Below are 19097 nucleotides of genomic sequence, written 5' to 3'. Positions count from 1 at the left end.
GTAACTAAAAGAAATGTTTCCACAACCTCTATAACATAAAATTGTTTGTGAATGAGTCATTTTGAAAGAGTGTCAAAACAAATGGTTTCGGTATTTATTGCTTGCACGTGTTTACTAATGTATTGTTAACGTAAACAATACATTACCTATTGTTTGCTTTATCTAAATTCTTCAAAGCTTAGCGGCGGTTAGCTTTGTGACAACGACTTACTTGCATCATAAGTTTTTGATGTAATGTAAGTAATGTGAATAAATAAGATTACATATTTAATTTTCAGTATTTTATTGAACCCATTCTTCTGATGCATTCAAGTAAAAATGGGAGCAAGGGTACATATAAACATGTACATACCTCTATATTAACCTTTACCTAACATAGAACCTTGATAACTTAAAACCTCTATAACATAAAATATTTTGTGTTTCCCTTGGACTTTATCTTATCGAGGTTCTACTGTATCTGTCACCGTAAAATTGTAAACACCGTTAGATTGTAATCTATCTCGCGAGATTGTGAACTGTCGAAAGATTGTGAACCTCAACGAACTGCTTACAATTTAACGTATTATTATTCGGTTTTACGGTGACATATATATGATGTGGTGATGGATTAATAAACAAATTAATACATTCACACCCACCCGATAAATCTTCTGTTCGCTTAATTTGTTTTATTTCTACGAAATTCAAAATCGTGGTCATAACAGGTACCTACTGATAATTCATTGATCAATTGATAGTTTACGAGTATATCAAGTGATCAATGAATTATCAGACCCTTTTTTTCTACCTAGTGATAAGACATGTATTTGGTTCTGTTGATTATTATTATTAAATTCTCATCTCATCTCTCTCTCCAGAATAATATTTAAAATGTGAAAAAAACTAAGTAAAGGTTTTAATAACGTTAGTTGAATTTTATCTACTATATATCGTACAATAAAAACATGTCTTTAGAGACATTTTGTCAGCCAGCTCATGAATCTAAATTGCGTATGTATTCAAGTTGAAATATCGACCTACTTTCATACAGAACGAGAAAATACTGGCATTTCCATACATGAGTTATGAATCATTCCTTATGTTAATTACCTAAATTTATTTTCAAGATTGTTCAGTTACTAAATAAATTATATATAAATATTTAATTTATTGTTTAGTGTAGATATACGCATATTATAAAGAGGAGAGATTTGATTGTTTGTATGAATTAAATGGGTTTCAACTTCTGGCCTTTTTGAAAAATCTTCTACCCTTAGAATTTCTCTTCATTAACAGAGGATGTTTTTAGAAAATTTAGAGATCCGTATGAAAACTACTATATGGTAACCCAAGATGTGAAAAATATACCAATAACATTTACCTATATCGTGTACGCTTCGTAACCTATTGACAATAGAGGAATGAGATATACTACAGTCTTATCGATGACATCATTATCTACGAAAATTTTCTCGATACTGTATGTCGAATTATTACGTTACGTTATGTCGTTACGCTTAAGACTGTATCAGTCAATTTCTTTTTTAATTATTAAAATCGGACATACGATTCACAAGTTATAATTTATTATTTAATACATATAATTTTATTTTATTTATTTACCGCAGTAATAAAGTGATTCTTTTCGTTTTATTAAATTTATTTTTTGCTTAATCTATGTTAAATAGAACATTTATTAAATTCTGGCCTTTGAAGAAAAGTAGTATAAAATTAACTTGCCTTCAACTGAACAGGTTGGAATGGATCTTCAATAGGTACCGTGAAGCATTCATCCCACACTGGGTTCAGGTCCCGGTAAACAATTCTGGACTTGTGAAGCAGCCTCCCTCCCGCTTTGAACTTGACGTAGGGGTCACTTGTGCCTGACAACAAACCTGGTTTTCCACAACCACCACATTTTGTTAGAAAATAAGCGAAAATTAATATAACAATGATAGGAAAGGGGATGATTTATGACTCCATTTTAAAATTTGTTTATAATCCTGATTTTATTTATCCTGGCCATGCCTATACTTTGTATTAACGAGCGTCTAAGAAATTATGTATTACTTTTCAAATTCAAAGATCATTTATTCATTTAGGTAACAAAATGTACACTTATGAACGTCAAAAATTTAATATATATGAAACGCTTCTAATTTTACATTTACTGCCAGTTCTCAAATCAAGGGCGTAGAACGGAAGAGAAGAACTGGCAATAAACTGTCCGCCACTAAAAAGATTCGACAAGTATTTTGTTTTACACAATGTTTCTAAGGAGCTGCAACCATTACACCGTGTTCCACGTGACATCTTAAGTTATTAGTAATAATAAAATAAATTAAAAACAAAAATTTGTCCTCTATCAGCAGGAGGCATGGTGAAATAGGAGCACGCACTTACATTCTCATGGGAACAACTAGCAAATACATAGTCGACATAACTAACATTTCAGTATTCATTTGTCACACAATGCGTGTCACATCGATGCGACCTACCTACACTTTTGTAAAAAATATTGTACAATACAGCAACTAAATTTTTTATTTGTACATTAATCTAAAATCTAAAATTTCTCACCAAGTGAATGTAATTCTTTGAGAAATAAAGTATCTTTGAACCGAACCGAAACCCGACTCCCACACAGCCTTATTGAGACTGGCCTAGATGGCCAAGGGAGATTTAATTATAGCATAACCTTTAGGGAGATCAGCGCAGGTACTTTTTGACTTCCAGATCCTTGACACATTATATCCGGTTATTGATTGGGCCTGATTTTTGTATCGCAAGAACCCAAGGTTGTGGCATGAGTGCTTCCGATATTTGGAGAACTGAAATCTCATACGAAGACGTTGGGATCGGTATCTCTATTGCTATTAGAAGATACATTACAAGCAAAGGGCTTCTTACCGTGTTAATTTGAGACACGAGGGTGCTCAACAAGGTTTCAACTTGAACTTTTTAGGGCTACAATTAAAATGTTTCTGGTTAGAAAAATACGAGGTAATTAGTTCAAGTTTTATATATTTTATACTTATTAATTTTAAATAAACAAGCTCGGCTAAACGAAAGTCAGCTACAACAATATATCATTATTAGCTTTGTTTTATTAACGTCGACAAGTCAAACAAAAACAGTTTCTATTATGTCTCGTTAGTTTCCAAGCATACATATTCTTTGTTATTCTACGTTGGACAAAATTAGGTTCATTTTGAGCATTTATTACACACGATCGCTTTCTTTGAAATGGCTATAAATGTACATACTTTTGATCGAAAAATTAAAATAAAATTAACTTTTGGGTCTAGATTTAGAGACGCCGCGTTTTCTATTAGATCCATTACAAATCTATGCGAAACAGTTACAGCCTAGGTCTTCGCGTTCTTTCAGCAAAATATACCTGTTTTATAAAAACTTCGTCAATATTTATATCTTACCTTTACTTCTAAAAGGAACTAAGACTTAGAAAAAATCCACCGGCGCAACAATTATTTATGAGACTGGTCTGTGATGTCTGAGTCTGTTAATTTCCTATATAATTCTGACCCTAACAAGCGTCTTAAATTTTATGAGTCTGAGAAACTCACAGTACGAGGAAGTGTTAATTACGTACATAAAAAAATTGGTTAACCGCGCCGCCGTGATTCAGAATTGTCGAGAATCGCATGCTTCTCTCCTAGACAAACACTCCTCTAGTCTACGTTCTAATGAAGATAGAATCGTTAAATTAAAACTTTTTTTTATATCGGAGGAAAAATCTGATCTTTCGTCCTAAGGGGAAACCAAACATATTTGAAAATTACGCTAAAAGAAGAATATTTCAGGGCAATAATTATTAATTAACATGGCCAGGTTTAATCTTCCATAGATATTATATTAATATTATTATTAGTATGCTTATTATATAAAACAAACATTGTGTCGGTGACAGGTGCAAATGAAAATGATTTAAAAGCAAAAGCGCTGATTAATGAGATAACGTGCAAAATATAACAGAACAAAACTTAAAACTTATATGTATAATACAATATAATTATGAATATAGTAACGTAGTTAACATATGTTGTTACTAAAATAAAACCTTTATTTATGTTTATTATTACGATTTTTTTTTAAAGACATTTCACACCAATTGCCCGAGTCCCATGCGAAGCTGGTGAAGCTTGTGTTATGGGTACTAGGCAACGGATGTACATATATAGATAGATAGAATAGACATATAAATACATATTTAAACACCCAAGACCTAAGCACAACACCAAATGCTCATCACATCGATGTTCGTCTCAGCCGGGGATCGAACCCGGACCCATGGGTTCGCAGTCAGGGGTACTAACCACTAGACCAATGAGTCGTCTATATTATAAAATTTATTATAGTTTATACAGCTTTCTTACATAAAATAAAATTTCTTAATTGTGTGATTCCCATAGTTCGCAGTGTATTTTGTGTCGCAGTGTGCCATTTATTATGTTTTGTTAACTGAATTTAACTTATGAAATACAGCTGATTAGCGTGATAGCTCGTGTTACCTATCACAAGTTTTGTGTGTTCCTTTATTCATTACTAACCATTTTTGTCCATAGCTATAAGGTTTTGTCCTCGTTTTAAATGTATCCTGAGCTGAAAGAAAGCGTATTGTCGTAACTGCTGTTCTCTAAAGCGCTGGCCTTCGTCAGGTTCCTGGAAACATAAAATACCTTAAATAAGGATTAAATGAGAACAAATAGAAGAAAATTCTAGTTGATATTAACTTTCTTTATCCACATTCAACTGTAAAATATGCGAACACCTTAAAAGGATAAGGAAACTTAGATAACAGCGATTCCACACACACATTGAATAGTGAAGCAAGCTAACTGTGCAGAAGGTATCATATCGAAGGGGCTGCAATTTCCCACACAGAACAACAACAGATCTTGTAAACCCTTCAACTCACTATCACTGTAATGGTTGGATAAGCATAGCATGAAACCCAACAATCCTCTCCTAGGCTGTGTCGAACTAAGCGAGGTGCTCCGCACTCCGTCCCATGGACAAGAGTCCCTGCTCACTTCTCTCGCTATTTACCTCACAATTCAGTTGGTTTGTGAACACAATAATACGACATCACACATTTCTGATTTCCTGGTATTATTTTCACAATTTTTATGAATTGATAAATTATTAAAAAGTTACCTTACATGCATTACTAGTGTGTTAAGAGTACTATAATAATAATAACACTTTATTTACATAACTGTCACACAAAACACCAGAAAATAAGATTAAATAAATGAAGACAAAGCTAGTAAATGGGCGGTCTTACTGCTAAAAAATGTCAAAGGTTTATTGGTAGAAGGTTAATTTAGTTTGCGAGGTCTGCACGGCTACAGGTAGAGCATTAGTCAGTCGAATATTTTTTTGTTATGTAGATGCTATGTCTATGAACATCAGTTACGGTGAATTAGGAATTTAAAAAGTTGGAAGGCACCAGCAGTGATCGGTTAGGAGAGTAACAGATATAGTCGTTAAATAATAATTAGGCTAGTTATAAATACTAATTTATTCCCACGACTACCTAGACGTAACTGTAGCAGAAAATCACAGAAAACTGCAAGTGATCGTTGAATATAACTATAAATGTATTATAAATACGGGGATCGTTGAACTTTATAAAAAAGTACAACATAAGATATAAAGTACAAGCCACGGCAAAGGTTTAAATCAAACAGTACTGATTTTTTCTGCATTTAATCTTTATATGTCAGATAATGATAATACATTCATACAATTCTATAGATATGTTCTGAATAGTCTTGCGAATATGTAGGCTAAATAATCAGTGACTTAAATCATAAATACGTTTTTACCCCATAATTATACAGTTTTTTTTATTTAGTTATTTACACTGACCAGCTGAAGTAGCTCCACTGGCGGCCTCACTGAATGTAGAGGTGTTGCAGATGTGGAAGCCACAGGATCGGTAGATGCTTGCCGAGTCAACGACTGATCTAAACAAACATATTTTATAACTAGGTATATTTTTCTTCAATTAAATAAACTCAAAGTCACACAGTAATAGAAGTTCAAGGAGATCGCGGTATGTTATATATTTTTAACTATTGGCTATGGTTACTATTTAAAATGTATAGTTTATGCATATATTTATGTCACTAGTCGGTACTTCACAGATCAAGCGTTGAGTTATAATACAAAGTAGTTTCAGGTCTATAAATAGTGAAGAGTTGTAAATCAAATATACAATTTGCTATAAATTATTATAAAAATTTTTAGTTGTACATTTTTTCGTGAAAATAATCGGGTTCCCAAGGGACTCTTAATGCAGTTTAAACTATGTAAAACTTTCTACTTTGGTTAAAGGCCGATTTACATTATCTTAGTGTTTAGGAGAGTGCTTTAGTACAACTTGAAAGGCAAGTTCTTTAGCGTAGCGTTTACTAAAGCAAGTAGCGTTTACATGTTTCAACTAAACTACTATCCTAAAGCACTCTCCTAAACACTAATGATAATGGTAATCGGCCTTAAAATCTACTTATCCATGAACCAGTAGCACTAGAAATAGCGCTTCATGGTGTTTAAGGTCTCAGATTTCTGTATCTGTTTCTTGAGTTTCTGTTTTTTTTTTATAATAGGCAATTAATGCCACACACCGTCACCTTTTTGGGTCTAAGACTTGGCGGTTTCCTCACGATGTTTTCCTTCACTGTAAAACTCGCTCGGAGTTTTAGCGAGTTTATAAAGACTGAAAGTCCATAAGTGTACAGCTGAGAATCAAACCTACGACTTCAGGATATGACTCGCACGCTACAGCCACTGGGCTAACATTGCCCCATTTAAACGTATCTATGGATTAAATAAAATGTTTGTTTATTCTGTAGCTTTCAGACATTTTAAGAAACCATTTTAATTATTTTCGCATTTTCTTGAGTAGACTTACCATCTCGTTTACGGAAGAGGCGCATCCTCCGCCACTTTCTGACAGCGATTTTAATTTTCTTCATCGGCGCACAATTCGATAGCGCACTTATAAATCTGTGACGCCATTTTAAACACATCTATTTCCTGTCTATTACATTTTCGTTTGACTGAGTTAGATTTGGAACTTGTTTCAGTAGAAAATAGTGGTTACGTATAAGTACTGTGTATTTTATTGCTTATATCCGAGTTTATGTTTATTAATAGGAAATGTATAAAACAAGTGTGTTATTTATTAAATCATAATCATTTTCCTGCTTTGAAGTACTATAATTTCGAGAACATTGCATTTTCACTTATCATGCAAGATCTAGACTTTCACGTCTTCGTATACGTGAAACTAATGAAAATAAATAAATAAGTGGCGCTACAACCTCTTTAGGTCTTGGCCTCAGATTTCTGAATCTGTTACATGACCATTTTTCAACCTAATTGGCAAGTAGGTGATCAGCCTCTAGTGCCTGACACACGTCGTCGACTTTTTGGGTCTAAGACATGTCGGTTTCCTCACGATGTTTTCCTTCCACGATGTTTAATGGAAAGAAAGTCCATTGGTGCACAGCCGTAGATCGAACCTACGACCTCAGGTATGAGAGTCGCACGCTGAAGCCACTAGGCCAACACTGCTCCTCAACTTGAAACTAATGGACCAACAAAATAATAAGGTGTAATGATTGCAGCTCCTTACAAACAGTGTGTAAAACAAAAAACTTGGCGACTAAAAAGAGTGGCGGAGAGTTTATTGCCAGTCCTTCTCTTTCGATCTACGCCCTTGATTTGAGAACTGGCAGTTGGCATATATATTTCTTTTTTGACGTTCATAAGTGTACATTGTGTTACCTATATGAAACATGATTTTGATTTTGAATAAGAGTTGTTTTAAAACGTGTGAAGAACATTATACATAACTAGATACATTAATTCGTCGCGCGAAATGTAATCACATCTTTGTACACTAATAACCATTTATAGCAAATACTTTTTATTGTTTTGTAAATAACAGCTGACATGATTGTCATTTTGCAGCATTTGAATTTAGAACAGTATTTTAAATGGGAACTCCCAGAGCTTTCCTCGGTTGGCGGTATCGATTCAGCGCTCCCGACTTCCTGGGATGATGTAATCGACTGAGTTAAGGCTATGTTAGCAATTTCTTCAGCACATATAAAAGCTATTTAGATTAATACGCTACAATTCCGTTGTAAATTTATTACATTGTAGATAACATATCTACTATGAAGAAAATATATGTAGTTATTATAGCTAGGGTGAACGTCGATATTTGTTAAAATTCGATAGAATATAAGTTTTACTTTTCAATGTCTAAGAATTCACTTTCTCTCATAAGAAAGAATGCCACCTATAAAGGTGAACAGGACATTTACCTTGTCGGTAAGGAATACATACCTACTATAAAATCAGGTTGTATTAATTAGAAGCAATAAATTGACAGAAGGTACAAAAAATATCATGTTTTTCCCGAATAAGTTAAAAATGGAACAGATTTGATATATAAGCGGAGAAGGAAGAAACACATGGACAAAATGACTTTGTATATAAAAGCTTCTAAAAACTGATCCTGTGATATTGAACTGGCCACTCGCCAAAACGGTCAAGGGTAAGTAACAAGTTGTTATTACATTTTTTTACTCTAAGCTTTTACTTTTACACCCTTATCTATCTATCTATCTTTAACATCATTATTTGGACAAGAAAAATATAAATTACGATGAGTCGAAGTTTGGTGATTATCAAAATGATTATATTTAAGCACTTTTAACAATTTATTTATATGTGAAGTAGACTACTCATTACATAATATGTATTAATAACTAATGTTTCGAATTCTTTACAGCCCTGCGATTCTGTAACTCACTTCACACACCCTCAGCGCTGATTTTTGCTGTCAAATCGTTCGTTTCGGTGTCATGTTACAATTTGGTATTCTGTTAAACAATAACCGCGACAAAAGCGCCGCTCAAATGAGATTGTTAACATTTGGAACTAAAATTTGGCACTGCTACACTTACGCTCCAAAATTGTTGGTATTTGGTATTCTGATACATACCATTTGACATCTCATCTCACTTAAATGTACATTTTGTACGACAATTGACAAATTAAAAGTTGCTCTTCCCTCGCTGAAATCGTCATTTACCAGTGAGTTAGCCATTTTTAGCGAAGTTAAAACTTGTTTTATGTGAAAATATTCTAACATAGGACAATCTATATGTATCTTGGGGTAAGTTTATAAAATAATATTTATCAATACAGCATTATTTTACGAAAAAAATTATATATATAAACATTAAGCTTCGTGAAATTGAAATTTGTTATTGTTACAGAAGGCCCGTTTCCACTTTTAAAGTTTAAACCTCTATTTCAAGAAATAAATGATGTAATCCATTAAAAAATACTTAATATAATATCTATAGATGGCGAAGAAAATGTAGGCACGAAACGACCAATTGGTTTCTCGGCGTTGGTTATTATCGCTTTTTTCCAATACTCAAGAAATTATATGGTATTGACGAAACCTAGAACATATGCTGCTGAGATGAACGAAGAGTCTAGTAAATACTAAATAGATGATCTAAGGTAAACATTTTGATTACTTTAGCATTAAAAATATAATTTTTATCCAAGAACCAATTTTTCGATGCAGTCTTGATCATGTCTTGTCTCCAGCATAGATAAGTCGAACAAAAAACGATAAATAAGATAGGTAAATATTGTAATATATTTGTATTTTTCTACTATACTAAAATTATAAATCTAATAATTTCAGAGATCCCCAAATGTTCAAAATTCCTGATAGAAAAATACATTCTGCCTTTGAAGAAGAAGAATATTACATGTGTATCATACAACAAGGCCCCTGGATATAAAAAGACACAATAGTGCAGACATTTTCAAATTATTGAATTTCGACTATCCTTCAATTTATAATAAATGATAACACAGTACAATTTCGGTTCCTATATTTTTATAAAATATATTGATATAACATTAAGGTTTTGGATAAAAACATTATTCTGCTTTACACAAGTATGAAATACCATCATTACATACATGATGGTTTAAGTACTTTTTTAAATTTATCGTTCATAACTATTACTTTTTACAAACTAATTAGAAAATATATTAAAATAAATATATTTATCTACAAAATAAAGTAGATGTTATTGATTAGCTCTATGTGAGGCTGTGTTTTAATTAGTTTTTATTATACTTAAGTTTGTTTTACTGAAAGTTATTTTGTAGTTCGTTAAAAGTTTACTATAATCATTAAATTAAATGTTTAAAGTAAAATATTGTTCTTTTATTCACCTATAAAGTAACATGGCTTATATATTTTTCATTTCGGCTTAGCTATGTATTTAACTCGGTTACTACGTTTTCTATAGGCAGTCATTAAATAAGTGGTAGATTTAATTAATCATTTTATTAATATAATATTATTAGATACAAAAAAATTATTATGAAGTACACAATTATCTTAAACACGGTAATACAATTTTTCATATAAAAATCATAGTTGTCCAAACTGCATTCAAAATAGATTAGTGGTCTCGGTTTAATATCTCTTCTTAACATTTCAATAATTGGTCATTTTCTTCCTCATTCTTGACAACTACCACTGATGGCTGTAATACAATGATTATCTGTTAAAATTGTAAATAGAGAAATGTGGTAGGTCACTGTACTGACACAATAATATTGCATAGCAATTTAATTATTGTAAAGTTAAGGTAAATAATAAAAAAACTTGCATAAAACACACAAAAACTTATATATGGGATATCTTTGTATTTCTAAGTAAAGTATCTTAAAAACATGTTTGATAATATTATAACTAAGCCAAATATTATTAAAAGTTTTATGGTAACAAGGCTTAGTAATTTCGCACAGTATTTGATTCAGTACTATGAATAAAAAAAATCTTGAGCAAACCTATATTTAGACTCAAAAATCCAAATCCAAGTATGTACTTTAAAAACAATTATTTATTAATGAAACAAATCCAAGACCCATAAAGGGTATGTTTAGTTTTAAAGTGTAGTCAGCAGCAATAACTATCTTTTGATTGCTTCATTAAATAAGTTATGGCAATGTTGTTTCCAACATTTAAAATTAACGTTGATCACTTGAAATGGTATGAATTTGAGCAATTGAAAGCTTATATATTTGATCCAACATACCTAACATGATTATTTATACTTGTATTCTGAAATCTGAACAATTAAATTAAATTCAACTTGATCAGTTAAAATTAATACTTCTTATATTTCATAAATGGAATTTGAAGTTAGGAAACCTAAAAATATTTTTTTATTTGACATTTTTAACCAACAATTTCATTATTCTTTACAATGTTGCTTCGATTTAACCTATTACATTTGACTTCAAATTTGCCATCAAACAAACAAACTTTGTTAACTGTTTTACTAGTCACTACTTATTCCTATTTATTTACTATGATAGTTATTATATTTCTAAAATAGTTTTAATAGAATTCAGTTTTTATGAGTGTTAGTAAAAACATAGGTAATATTGTTGTTGTGTGTTTGACCTCTGAATCACTTAAAAAGGTTGCAATAGTAGTTTCATGGCATCTAAAAAGTACCAACACTTGCACTTACACAAATGAATAAATATATAAACACTAATTTTTCTTCTTTATAGATAGGTACCCTTTTATTTTATAATTACTCAACAAAATATTATATGAAAACATTGGTATTAACCTTGGTTACCTTTAGTAACATTTTGAAAATTTAAAACACCTATCCATCCTGTTTACTTTGAATCCGTAGCCCATTTGCTGAGAGAATCACTTTTAGCGTGACATCATCTTTTATCTTTTTGTTAAGATAATATTCTTAAATTTTTTACAATATATCCAGATGTTAGGTATCCCTTGTTTCGTGCTGAAACATAATTAATATTTTTAAGTTTCTGTCGCTCATATACACCACGGCTGGTCAGTTGTCGGGTAAATACGAAATATAAACTCTTAATTGGAAGTTATAAACAAAATACGTAACTTACGATTGACTAATAAATAAACTCACTACTTACCTTTAAGCGGCCCCATTGCCAGATGGGTTTTAATAATTTTCCTCGCTATTCTATTATTTTCCATCAGATAAATCATTTTTGAGATATTTTCACGGTTTATCTTTTTTTTTAATATTTTTTTTAATTCAAACGTCGACCTTTTTGTTTTATTAAAAATATTTTGTTTATGTATGATGAAAATTTTGACAATTAACTCTTTTTATAAAATAAAATGAGTCTATTGTCACGATATTAATAGACAACAACTCACTAGGTTACCTCCCTCCACTTATCAAGACGTAATGTAAAATTTATTAACAGAATACCATGAGATTCCAAAAATTACGTCAGTGACGAAGGGAGCGCTGTTACTGCGTAGTGGACTCACGGAATAACTATTATTTTATAAAAAGAGTTAATTGTCAAAATTTTCATCATACATAAACAAAATAATTTTAATAAAACAAAATGGTCGACGTTTGAATTAAAAAAAAAGATAAACCGACAGAAACTTAAAAATATTAATTATGTTTCAGCACGAAACAAGGGATACCTAACATCTGGATATATTGTAAAAAATTTAAGAATATTATCTTAACAAAAAGATAAAAGATGATGTCACGCTAAAAGTGATTCTCTCAGCAAATGGGCTACGGATTCAAAGTAAACAGGATGGATAGGTGTTTTAAATTTTCAAAATGTTACTAAAGGTAACCAAGGTTAATACCAATGTTTTCATATAATATTTTGTTGAGTAATTATAAAATAAAAGGGTACCTATCTATAAAGAAGAAAAATTAGTGTTTATATATTTATTCATTTGTGTAAGTGCAAGTGTTGGTACTTTTTAGATGCCATGAAACTACTATTGCAACCTTTTTAAGTGATTCAGAGGTCAAACACACAACAACAATATTACCTATGTTTTTACTAACACTCATAAAAACTGAATTCTATTAAAACTATTTTAGAAATATAATAACTATCATAGTAAATAAATAGGAATAAGTAGTGACTAGTAAAACAGTTAACAAAGTTTGTTTGTTTGATGGCAAATTTGAAGTCAAATGTAATAGGTTAAATCGAAGCAACATTGTAAAGAATAATGAAATTGTTGGTTAAAAATGTCAAATAAAAAAATATTTTTAGGTTTCCTAACTTCAAATTCCATTTATGAAATATAAGAAGTATTAATTTTAACTGATCAAGTTGAATTTAATTTAATTGTTCAGATTTCAGAATACAAGTATAAATAATCATGTTAGGTATGTTGGATCAAATATATAAGCTTTCAATTGCTCAAATTCATACCATTTCAAGTGATCAACGTTAATTTTAAATGTTGGAAACAACATTGCCATAACTTATTTAATGAAGCAATCAAAAGATAGTTATTGCTGCTGACTACACTTTAAAACTAAACATACCCTTTATGGGTCTTGGATTTGTTTCATTAATAAATAATTGTTTTTAAAGTACATACTTGGATTTGGATTTTTGAGTCTAAATATAGGTTTGCTCAAGATTTTTTTTATTCATAGTACTGAATCAAATACTGTGCGAAATTACTAAGCCTTGTTACCATAAAACTTTTAATAATATTTGGCTTAGTTATAATATTATCAAACATGTTTTTAAGATACTTTACTTAGAAATACAAAGATATCCCATATATAAGTTTTTGTGTGTTTTATGCAAGTTTTTTTATTATTTACCTTAACTTTACAATAATTAAATTGCTATGCAATATTATTGTGTCAGTACAGTGACCTACCACATTTCTCTATTTACAATTTTAACAGATAATCATTGTATTACAGCCATCAGTGGTAGTTGTCAAGAATGAGGAAGAAAATGACCAATTATTGAAATGTTAAGAAGAGATATTAAACCGAGACCACTAATCTATTTTGAATGCAGTTTGGACAACTATGATTTTTATATGAAAAATTGTATTACCGTGTTTAAGATAATTGTGTACTTCATAATAATTTTTTTGTATCTAATAATATTATATTAATAAAATATGACGGTTTTACATAACAATAAAACCGATATTATGTGCCGAGAAGGAAAACATACAGCATTGTATAATGAAGAAGCAATGTATACTTAGCCATGAAGTGCGATACATACCGAGTGAAATAGTTCCGCTTAGATAGAATAGATGGCGCTGTAATCGCCTCAACTTCATACTTATCTTAACCAGCTAGGACGGTGTCATTTCCACAGTCATAGAGTCTTCACCAGGAAGAGCTTCCTACAATGCTGTATGTTTTCCTTCTCGGCACATAATATCGGTTTTATTGTTATGTAAAACCGTCATATTGATGTGCCTCCGGAAAACATACAGCATTGTATAATGAAGACGTGTTTGTTATCTGCTGGTGGATGTATATAGTACAATATAAAACACAACGCTATGATGATTATGAAGAATTAAGGTCCGGGCTTTAGCTAAAGCCGTTATTGTTTATATAACTATTTTATTTACTTGCCATTATTCTTAATCAAAGCATAAGTATTTAGCAATTATTATTCTTAGTTACGGTATAAATATAACTACAGTTACTAGTAACTATATACTCATCTGATTTAGATGTACAATTAACATAATAATATAAACTTCCTATCATAACAACAAGGTATTTCTATAATTACGATATGGTGCAAATGTATTAAAGAAAGAGTGATGAGTTTTCTCTACGAGAGTCTATCTCGCGGCAGTAATGATTAAAGAATCTATGTATTTGAAGATTTCCAATTACCTCGTGTAATAAAAAATTTCATCTATTGGTTGATTTTCGACCTAATTATTTTGCTGTTGATGGATAAAAAAATATTGTTTAGATTTTTTACTTGAGATCTTGTTGTACCTGTTACTCAAAGCAATTTTTTTTTTTTTTTTAAAGACAGTTCACACCAATTGACCTAGTCCCATGCTAAGCTGGTGAAGCTTGTGTTATGGGTACTAGGCAACGGATATACATACATATTATAGAAAGATAGACATATAATTACATATTTAAACACCTAAGACCCAAGCACAACACCAAATGCTCATCACATCAATGTTCGTCCCAGCCGGGAATCGAACCTGGGACCCATGGATTCGCAGTCAGGGGTACTAACCACTAGACCAATGAGTCATCAGGACTAACTGAAGTCTCACTAAAGTGATAGGGCATATGTTTTATCGTGGTGTTTAGAAAGTTTCCATGTTGACTGGCGTCTTGAGTGTCTGTCTTAGATTCGAATACCGGTGTTAAATAAATGTTACCACCATCATCCACGAATTGCTCGTCAGTAATTTCTAATAAAGTGAACCCTGCGGCCCAATGCTAAATGCAATACTGTGGCTGTACTGCGAGCCGTATCGAATAAAGTATCCCTAGGAGGGTTGGAAGAAAGCTAGTCTAGTACTATTCGCGGATCCCACGTGACGGATGATTTCACGACTTTTGGTTTAGTTACTCCTAATACTCTGAGGATGTGTTTAATAATAAAATTTGAAAATGTTTGTTGTTCTACATGGGGACCGCAAAAAGTTAAAATTGCCGATTTGCGAACAAGGATGGTTGATAGGATAAATTCCTGTTTTGGCTTTCTGTACTGTCTAAGTGTTTGTTTTGTAATATTATGTATGTTAGCTGTAAGATTACTTATAATTAAATAAATAAATAAATAAATTTTCTTTTAGAAAAAGTGATATTAAATTTTTTGCAATATCGGCTGTTTGAGGGGATTTTGGGTTCACTTGAGAGTTGTCACACCATGACAGCCCTCTTTTGATTGCGGGTAAATAAGTGGACAGGTGGAGTGACCAACTCTTCAAAAGTTAATCTTTTTCCAGTGTGGACCAGTCTTTTATTTGGTCACCCCACCCCCAATTTCCCAAACTTTTAGGGTCAATGCTTGTATTTGTGGAGGAGACAGTGCAATTGTCGTATCTACGAGTGTCTGCGATAGATATTGAATTTCGTGGGGGTGATCTAGAGACCTGGATTTCAGGTCCTGCAGCCAGAAACCTTGCGGCCAATCTGAAGCAACTATCAGATAGGTTCCCGTCGCCCGGTTTAGGTGTGCTAAAACTCAGGGTAACAGACTTGGAGGGCGAAACACCCATGCTAGAGGAGGAAGGTGCCACTACGCAGCCTTTTTTCCCCTGTATAATCTGTCTGCTATGATCAACCTGGTAGGTAATGTACCGACAGAGTTATATTGAATTTGTCCGTCAGGTGCAATAGTTTGAAGGTTAGTGTAAGTAACCCTATCGATTTCGTTCCACCTTCTGTTTGAATGTATGCAATCAGAGTTTCATTTGTCCGATTGTATTAACACGTGTGTGTTTTGTAATATTTTTACATTTATTTTTATTGCAGCTATCACTGCATATAAGTCCTTTTTGTTGCAGTGCCACGTTTTCTATTGGTATGACCATTTTCCTGACAAGGTTTCTGTCTAGATGTGAACCCCCCCCCAACCCCAATCCGAGGCGTCCGTCGCTAGGAAGTGGGTTACAGGTTCTTTGTGTATTGGCGTCGTCTGATGAGTAGCTCCGAGCCACCACATCAGTTCCTGCCCTACAATCTGAGGCAGCAGTTGACCTCGACGGGGTCGGATCTTGTTGAATTGTCGCAGAAAGATCTGTACCTGGCGACAGTGAAGCCTCCCGCGGGGCACGAGTTTAGTTTGAAAGTTTGCGAAGTTTACTTGCCCTAGCAAAGCTTTGAAACTCGCGAATACAACGCATAACTATGGTTTTTGCGCTGTATTTTTACCTTGGGTAGCGACATCACATTGACCATAGTATTCCAGCGAATTCCAAGGTATTCTAAATTTTGGGTTGGTACCAATACGGATTTTTTTGGTAATTGATTTTCCAACCTAGGTGTTCCAAGTGTCTCACGGCCTCCGCGGCCTGAGAATCTAACTTGGCGGGTGTTCCAAGTGTCTCACGGCCTCCGCGGCCTGAGAATTTAACTTGGAGTGGTCTTGGTTGACCAGAAGGTAGTCGTCTAGGAAGACTAGCACTCGACATCCCTTCGCACGTAAGGTCTCCGCGACCCGACATGATACTGCAGAGAAAAGGTGTGGTACTGACGCTAGCCCAAAAGGAAGGCAAGTCATGTTTTCGTATAACTGCCCTTTTTAGCTGAGCCTTAAGAAAGGTCGGTGTGATCTCGCTGCCGGTAGATGGAAATAGGCTTGTGATAAATCTATTTATCATCCAGTCCCCTAGTTGAAGAAAGTCTGGGACTAAGCCGTGGGTGATCAACCGAAAATGTTTTGTCTTTACGAATCGGTTTAGTTCTCGCAAATCTACAACAGAACGCATCGTGCCGTTGCTTTTCCTGCGAAGAACCATTTTGGATATAAAACTGGGGGTTTTATTGAGAACTGTTTGTAGGATACCTTGCTTGATACAGGAGTTCTATGATTATCTGCGATGTCGTAGGTGACGGTTCGGTTGTGTATTGACTTACTATTCGATTTATTGGAATTAACAAAGCGGTTTCTTGTACAGAGGTATGCGGAATCCTTGAATTATGTTGGATAGTAATTTTTTACCCTCATTGTTAGATAACGGGTAGTTTTAAAGTTGTTTATGACTATCGATTTTCCTGTTAAACGTTCGCATCGTTTCTTGTTTTAGGTGGGTATTACGAAAAATTTTTTTTTTCCATTTTGTGCCTGGTGTCTGTATTTGGATGTAGACGCTTACGATTCTTTGTATCTAGGTTTAAAAAGCTCTTACTCTTGCGGCGGAGATAACCAGAATTGCGGCCCACCGAGGGATTGTATTAGGGACGCGAGCTTACTTTTGTCAAATAAAAATTCCTCGCTAGGAGGTATATTACTAAGCGCAGTTTGAATACTTTTGTCCGAAATCTTACTTATTAATCTTTTACGCCTAGTTTATATACATTCCGCTCGTTTTCCGCATACAATTTGCAGGGTTTGTTCATGCAATTTGTAAGAAGGTGATTCATTACCAACAATATAGGATATTTTTGTGAAAAGATTTAATCGCGGGTTTTAATTCCGTTGGGTTATTACGAGTCCAGTTTATGATTTTTTGTAATCCAGATTGTAGTAATTCCCTTTGACATAGGAGTTTTAAAAGCTTAATATATTATTATATTTTTATATATTTATTTTGTATTTTTTTTTTCTTTTTTATCGGCTTCTTAATAATCTTTTTATCATCAATATTTGCGACCAAGCCCAGAGATTTCGATTTTCGGGTCGACGGATTAATAAAAAATGGCTATAGTAGTTGGTCGGTCAGTGGGTACCCTCGTCATTGGACGCACTGGCGTTGACATTTGGTACATAATATCGTTGATGCATTATAAAATTTGTGAGGAAACTCACCTGATTATATAACGCGTCGATCATGGGATCGACCGTTACCTGTGCTACTCGTTTCCTTTTCTTTCGTGGCGGTCCCTCGCGCTCCGAGTCGCTATCAGACGCGCTGCTGGTGCACGTGGAGTCCTCTTTGTCTTGTTCGCGACCTTGCTCGACACTTTTTTAGACTACTTGCCTGATCGGCCCCGGCGGCGGCCTTATCGGCATCGTGAGTCCATTACGCAATTGTGATGTATAATAATGCGTTTTGCTAATAATTAACACTAAGAAAGACTATAAGGTTTTAAGTCGTTATTGAGTTGTTTCGGTTTCGACCGCACGCGGCGAAAGTACACAACGCTATGGCTGTGGAAATGACACCGTCCTAGCTGGTTAAGATAAGTATGAAGTTGAGGCGATTACAGCGCCATCTATTCTATCTAAGCGGAACTATTTCACTCGGTATGTATCGCACTTCATGGCTAAGTATACATTGCTTCTTCATTATACAATGCTGTATGTTTTCCGGAGGCACATCAATGATTAATTAAATCTACCACTTATTTAATGACTGCCTATAGAAAACGTAGTAACCGAGTTAAATACATAGCTAAGCCGAAATGAAAAATATATAAGCCATGTTACTTTATAGGTGAATAAAAGAACAATATTTTACTTTAAACATTTAATTTAATGATTATAGTAAACTTTTAACGAACTAC

General features: G+C 33.0%; 1 protein-coding gene and 2 long non-coding RNA genes across 8 annotated transcripts in view; 1 reads left to right on the top strand and 2 right to left on the bottom strand.

Moving 5' to 3' along the window:
- The window catches only part of LOC125052884 (multiple C2 and transmembrane domain-containing protein), an 82493-nt gene that overhangs the window by 20377 nt on the left and 43019 nt on the right, over nucleotides 1-19097 (bottom strand). For 2 of the 5 annotated variants that reach the window (XM_047653939.1, XM_047653941.1), the window contains exons 5-7: nucleotides 5878-5975; nucleotides 4554-4665; nucleotides 1723-1877 (exon numbers count right to left, since the gene is read on the bottom strand). In XM_047653939.1, coding sequence (XP_047509895.1) covers nucleotides 1723-1877; nucleotides 4554-4665; nucleotides 5878-5975 — 365 coding nt within the window. Of the gene's footprint in view, nucleotides 1-1722; nucleotides 1878-4553; nucleotides 4666-5877; nucleotides 5976-6922; nucleotides 7164-19097 lie in introns of those variants that run through there. The other 3 variants (XM_047653942.1, XM_047653948.1, XM_047653940.1) reach the window with 3 other exon arrangements.
- LOC125052887 lies at nucleotides 10578-12036 on the bottom strand. 2 transcript variants are annotated; one of them, XR_007117507.1, is made up of 2 exons: nucleotides 11709-12036; nucleotides 10578-10607 (listed from the first exon to the last, which is right to left on the bottom strand). It is a non-coding gene; the product is annotated as an uncharacterized LOC125052887 (long non-coding RNA). The 2 variants fall into 2 exon arrangements; XR_007117508.1 differs by having other exon boundaries at nucleotides 11718-12036.
- LOC125052888 lies at nucleotides 12511-13871 on the top strand. Its single transcript, XR_007117509.1, has 2 exons — nucleotides 12511-12740; nucleotides 13842-13871. It is a non-coding gene; the product is annotated as an uncharacterized LOC125052888 (long non-coding RNA).

This window comes from Pieris napi, chromosome 10, assembly GCF_905475465.1.
Source record: "Pieris napi chromosome 10, ilPieNapi1.2, whole genome shotgun sequence".
In the NCBI taxonomy this organism is placed as follows: domain Eukaryota; kingdom Metazoa; phylum Arthropoda; class Insecta; order Lepidoptera; family Pieridae; genus Pieris; species Pieris napi.
The sequence above is the reverse complement of the archived record's forward strand: the minus strand, read 5'-3'. Positions and strand labels throughout refer to the sequence as shown.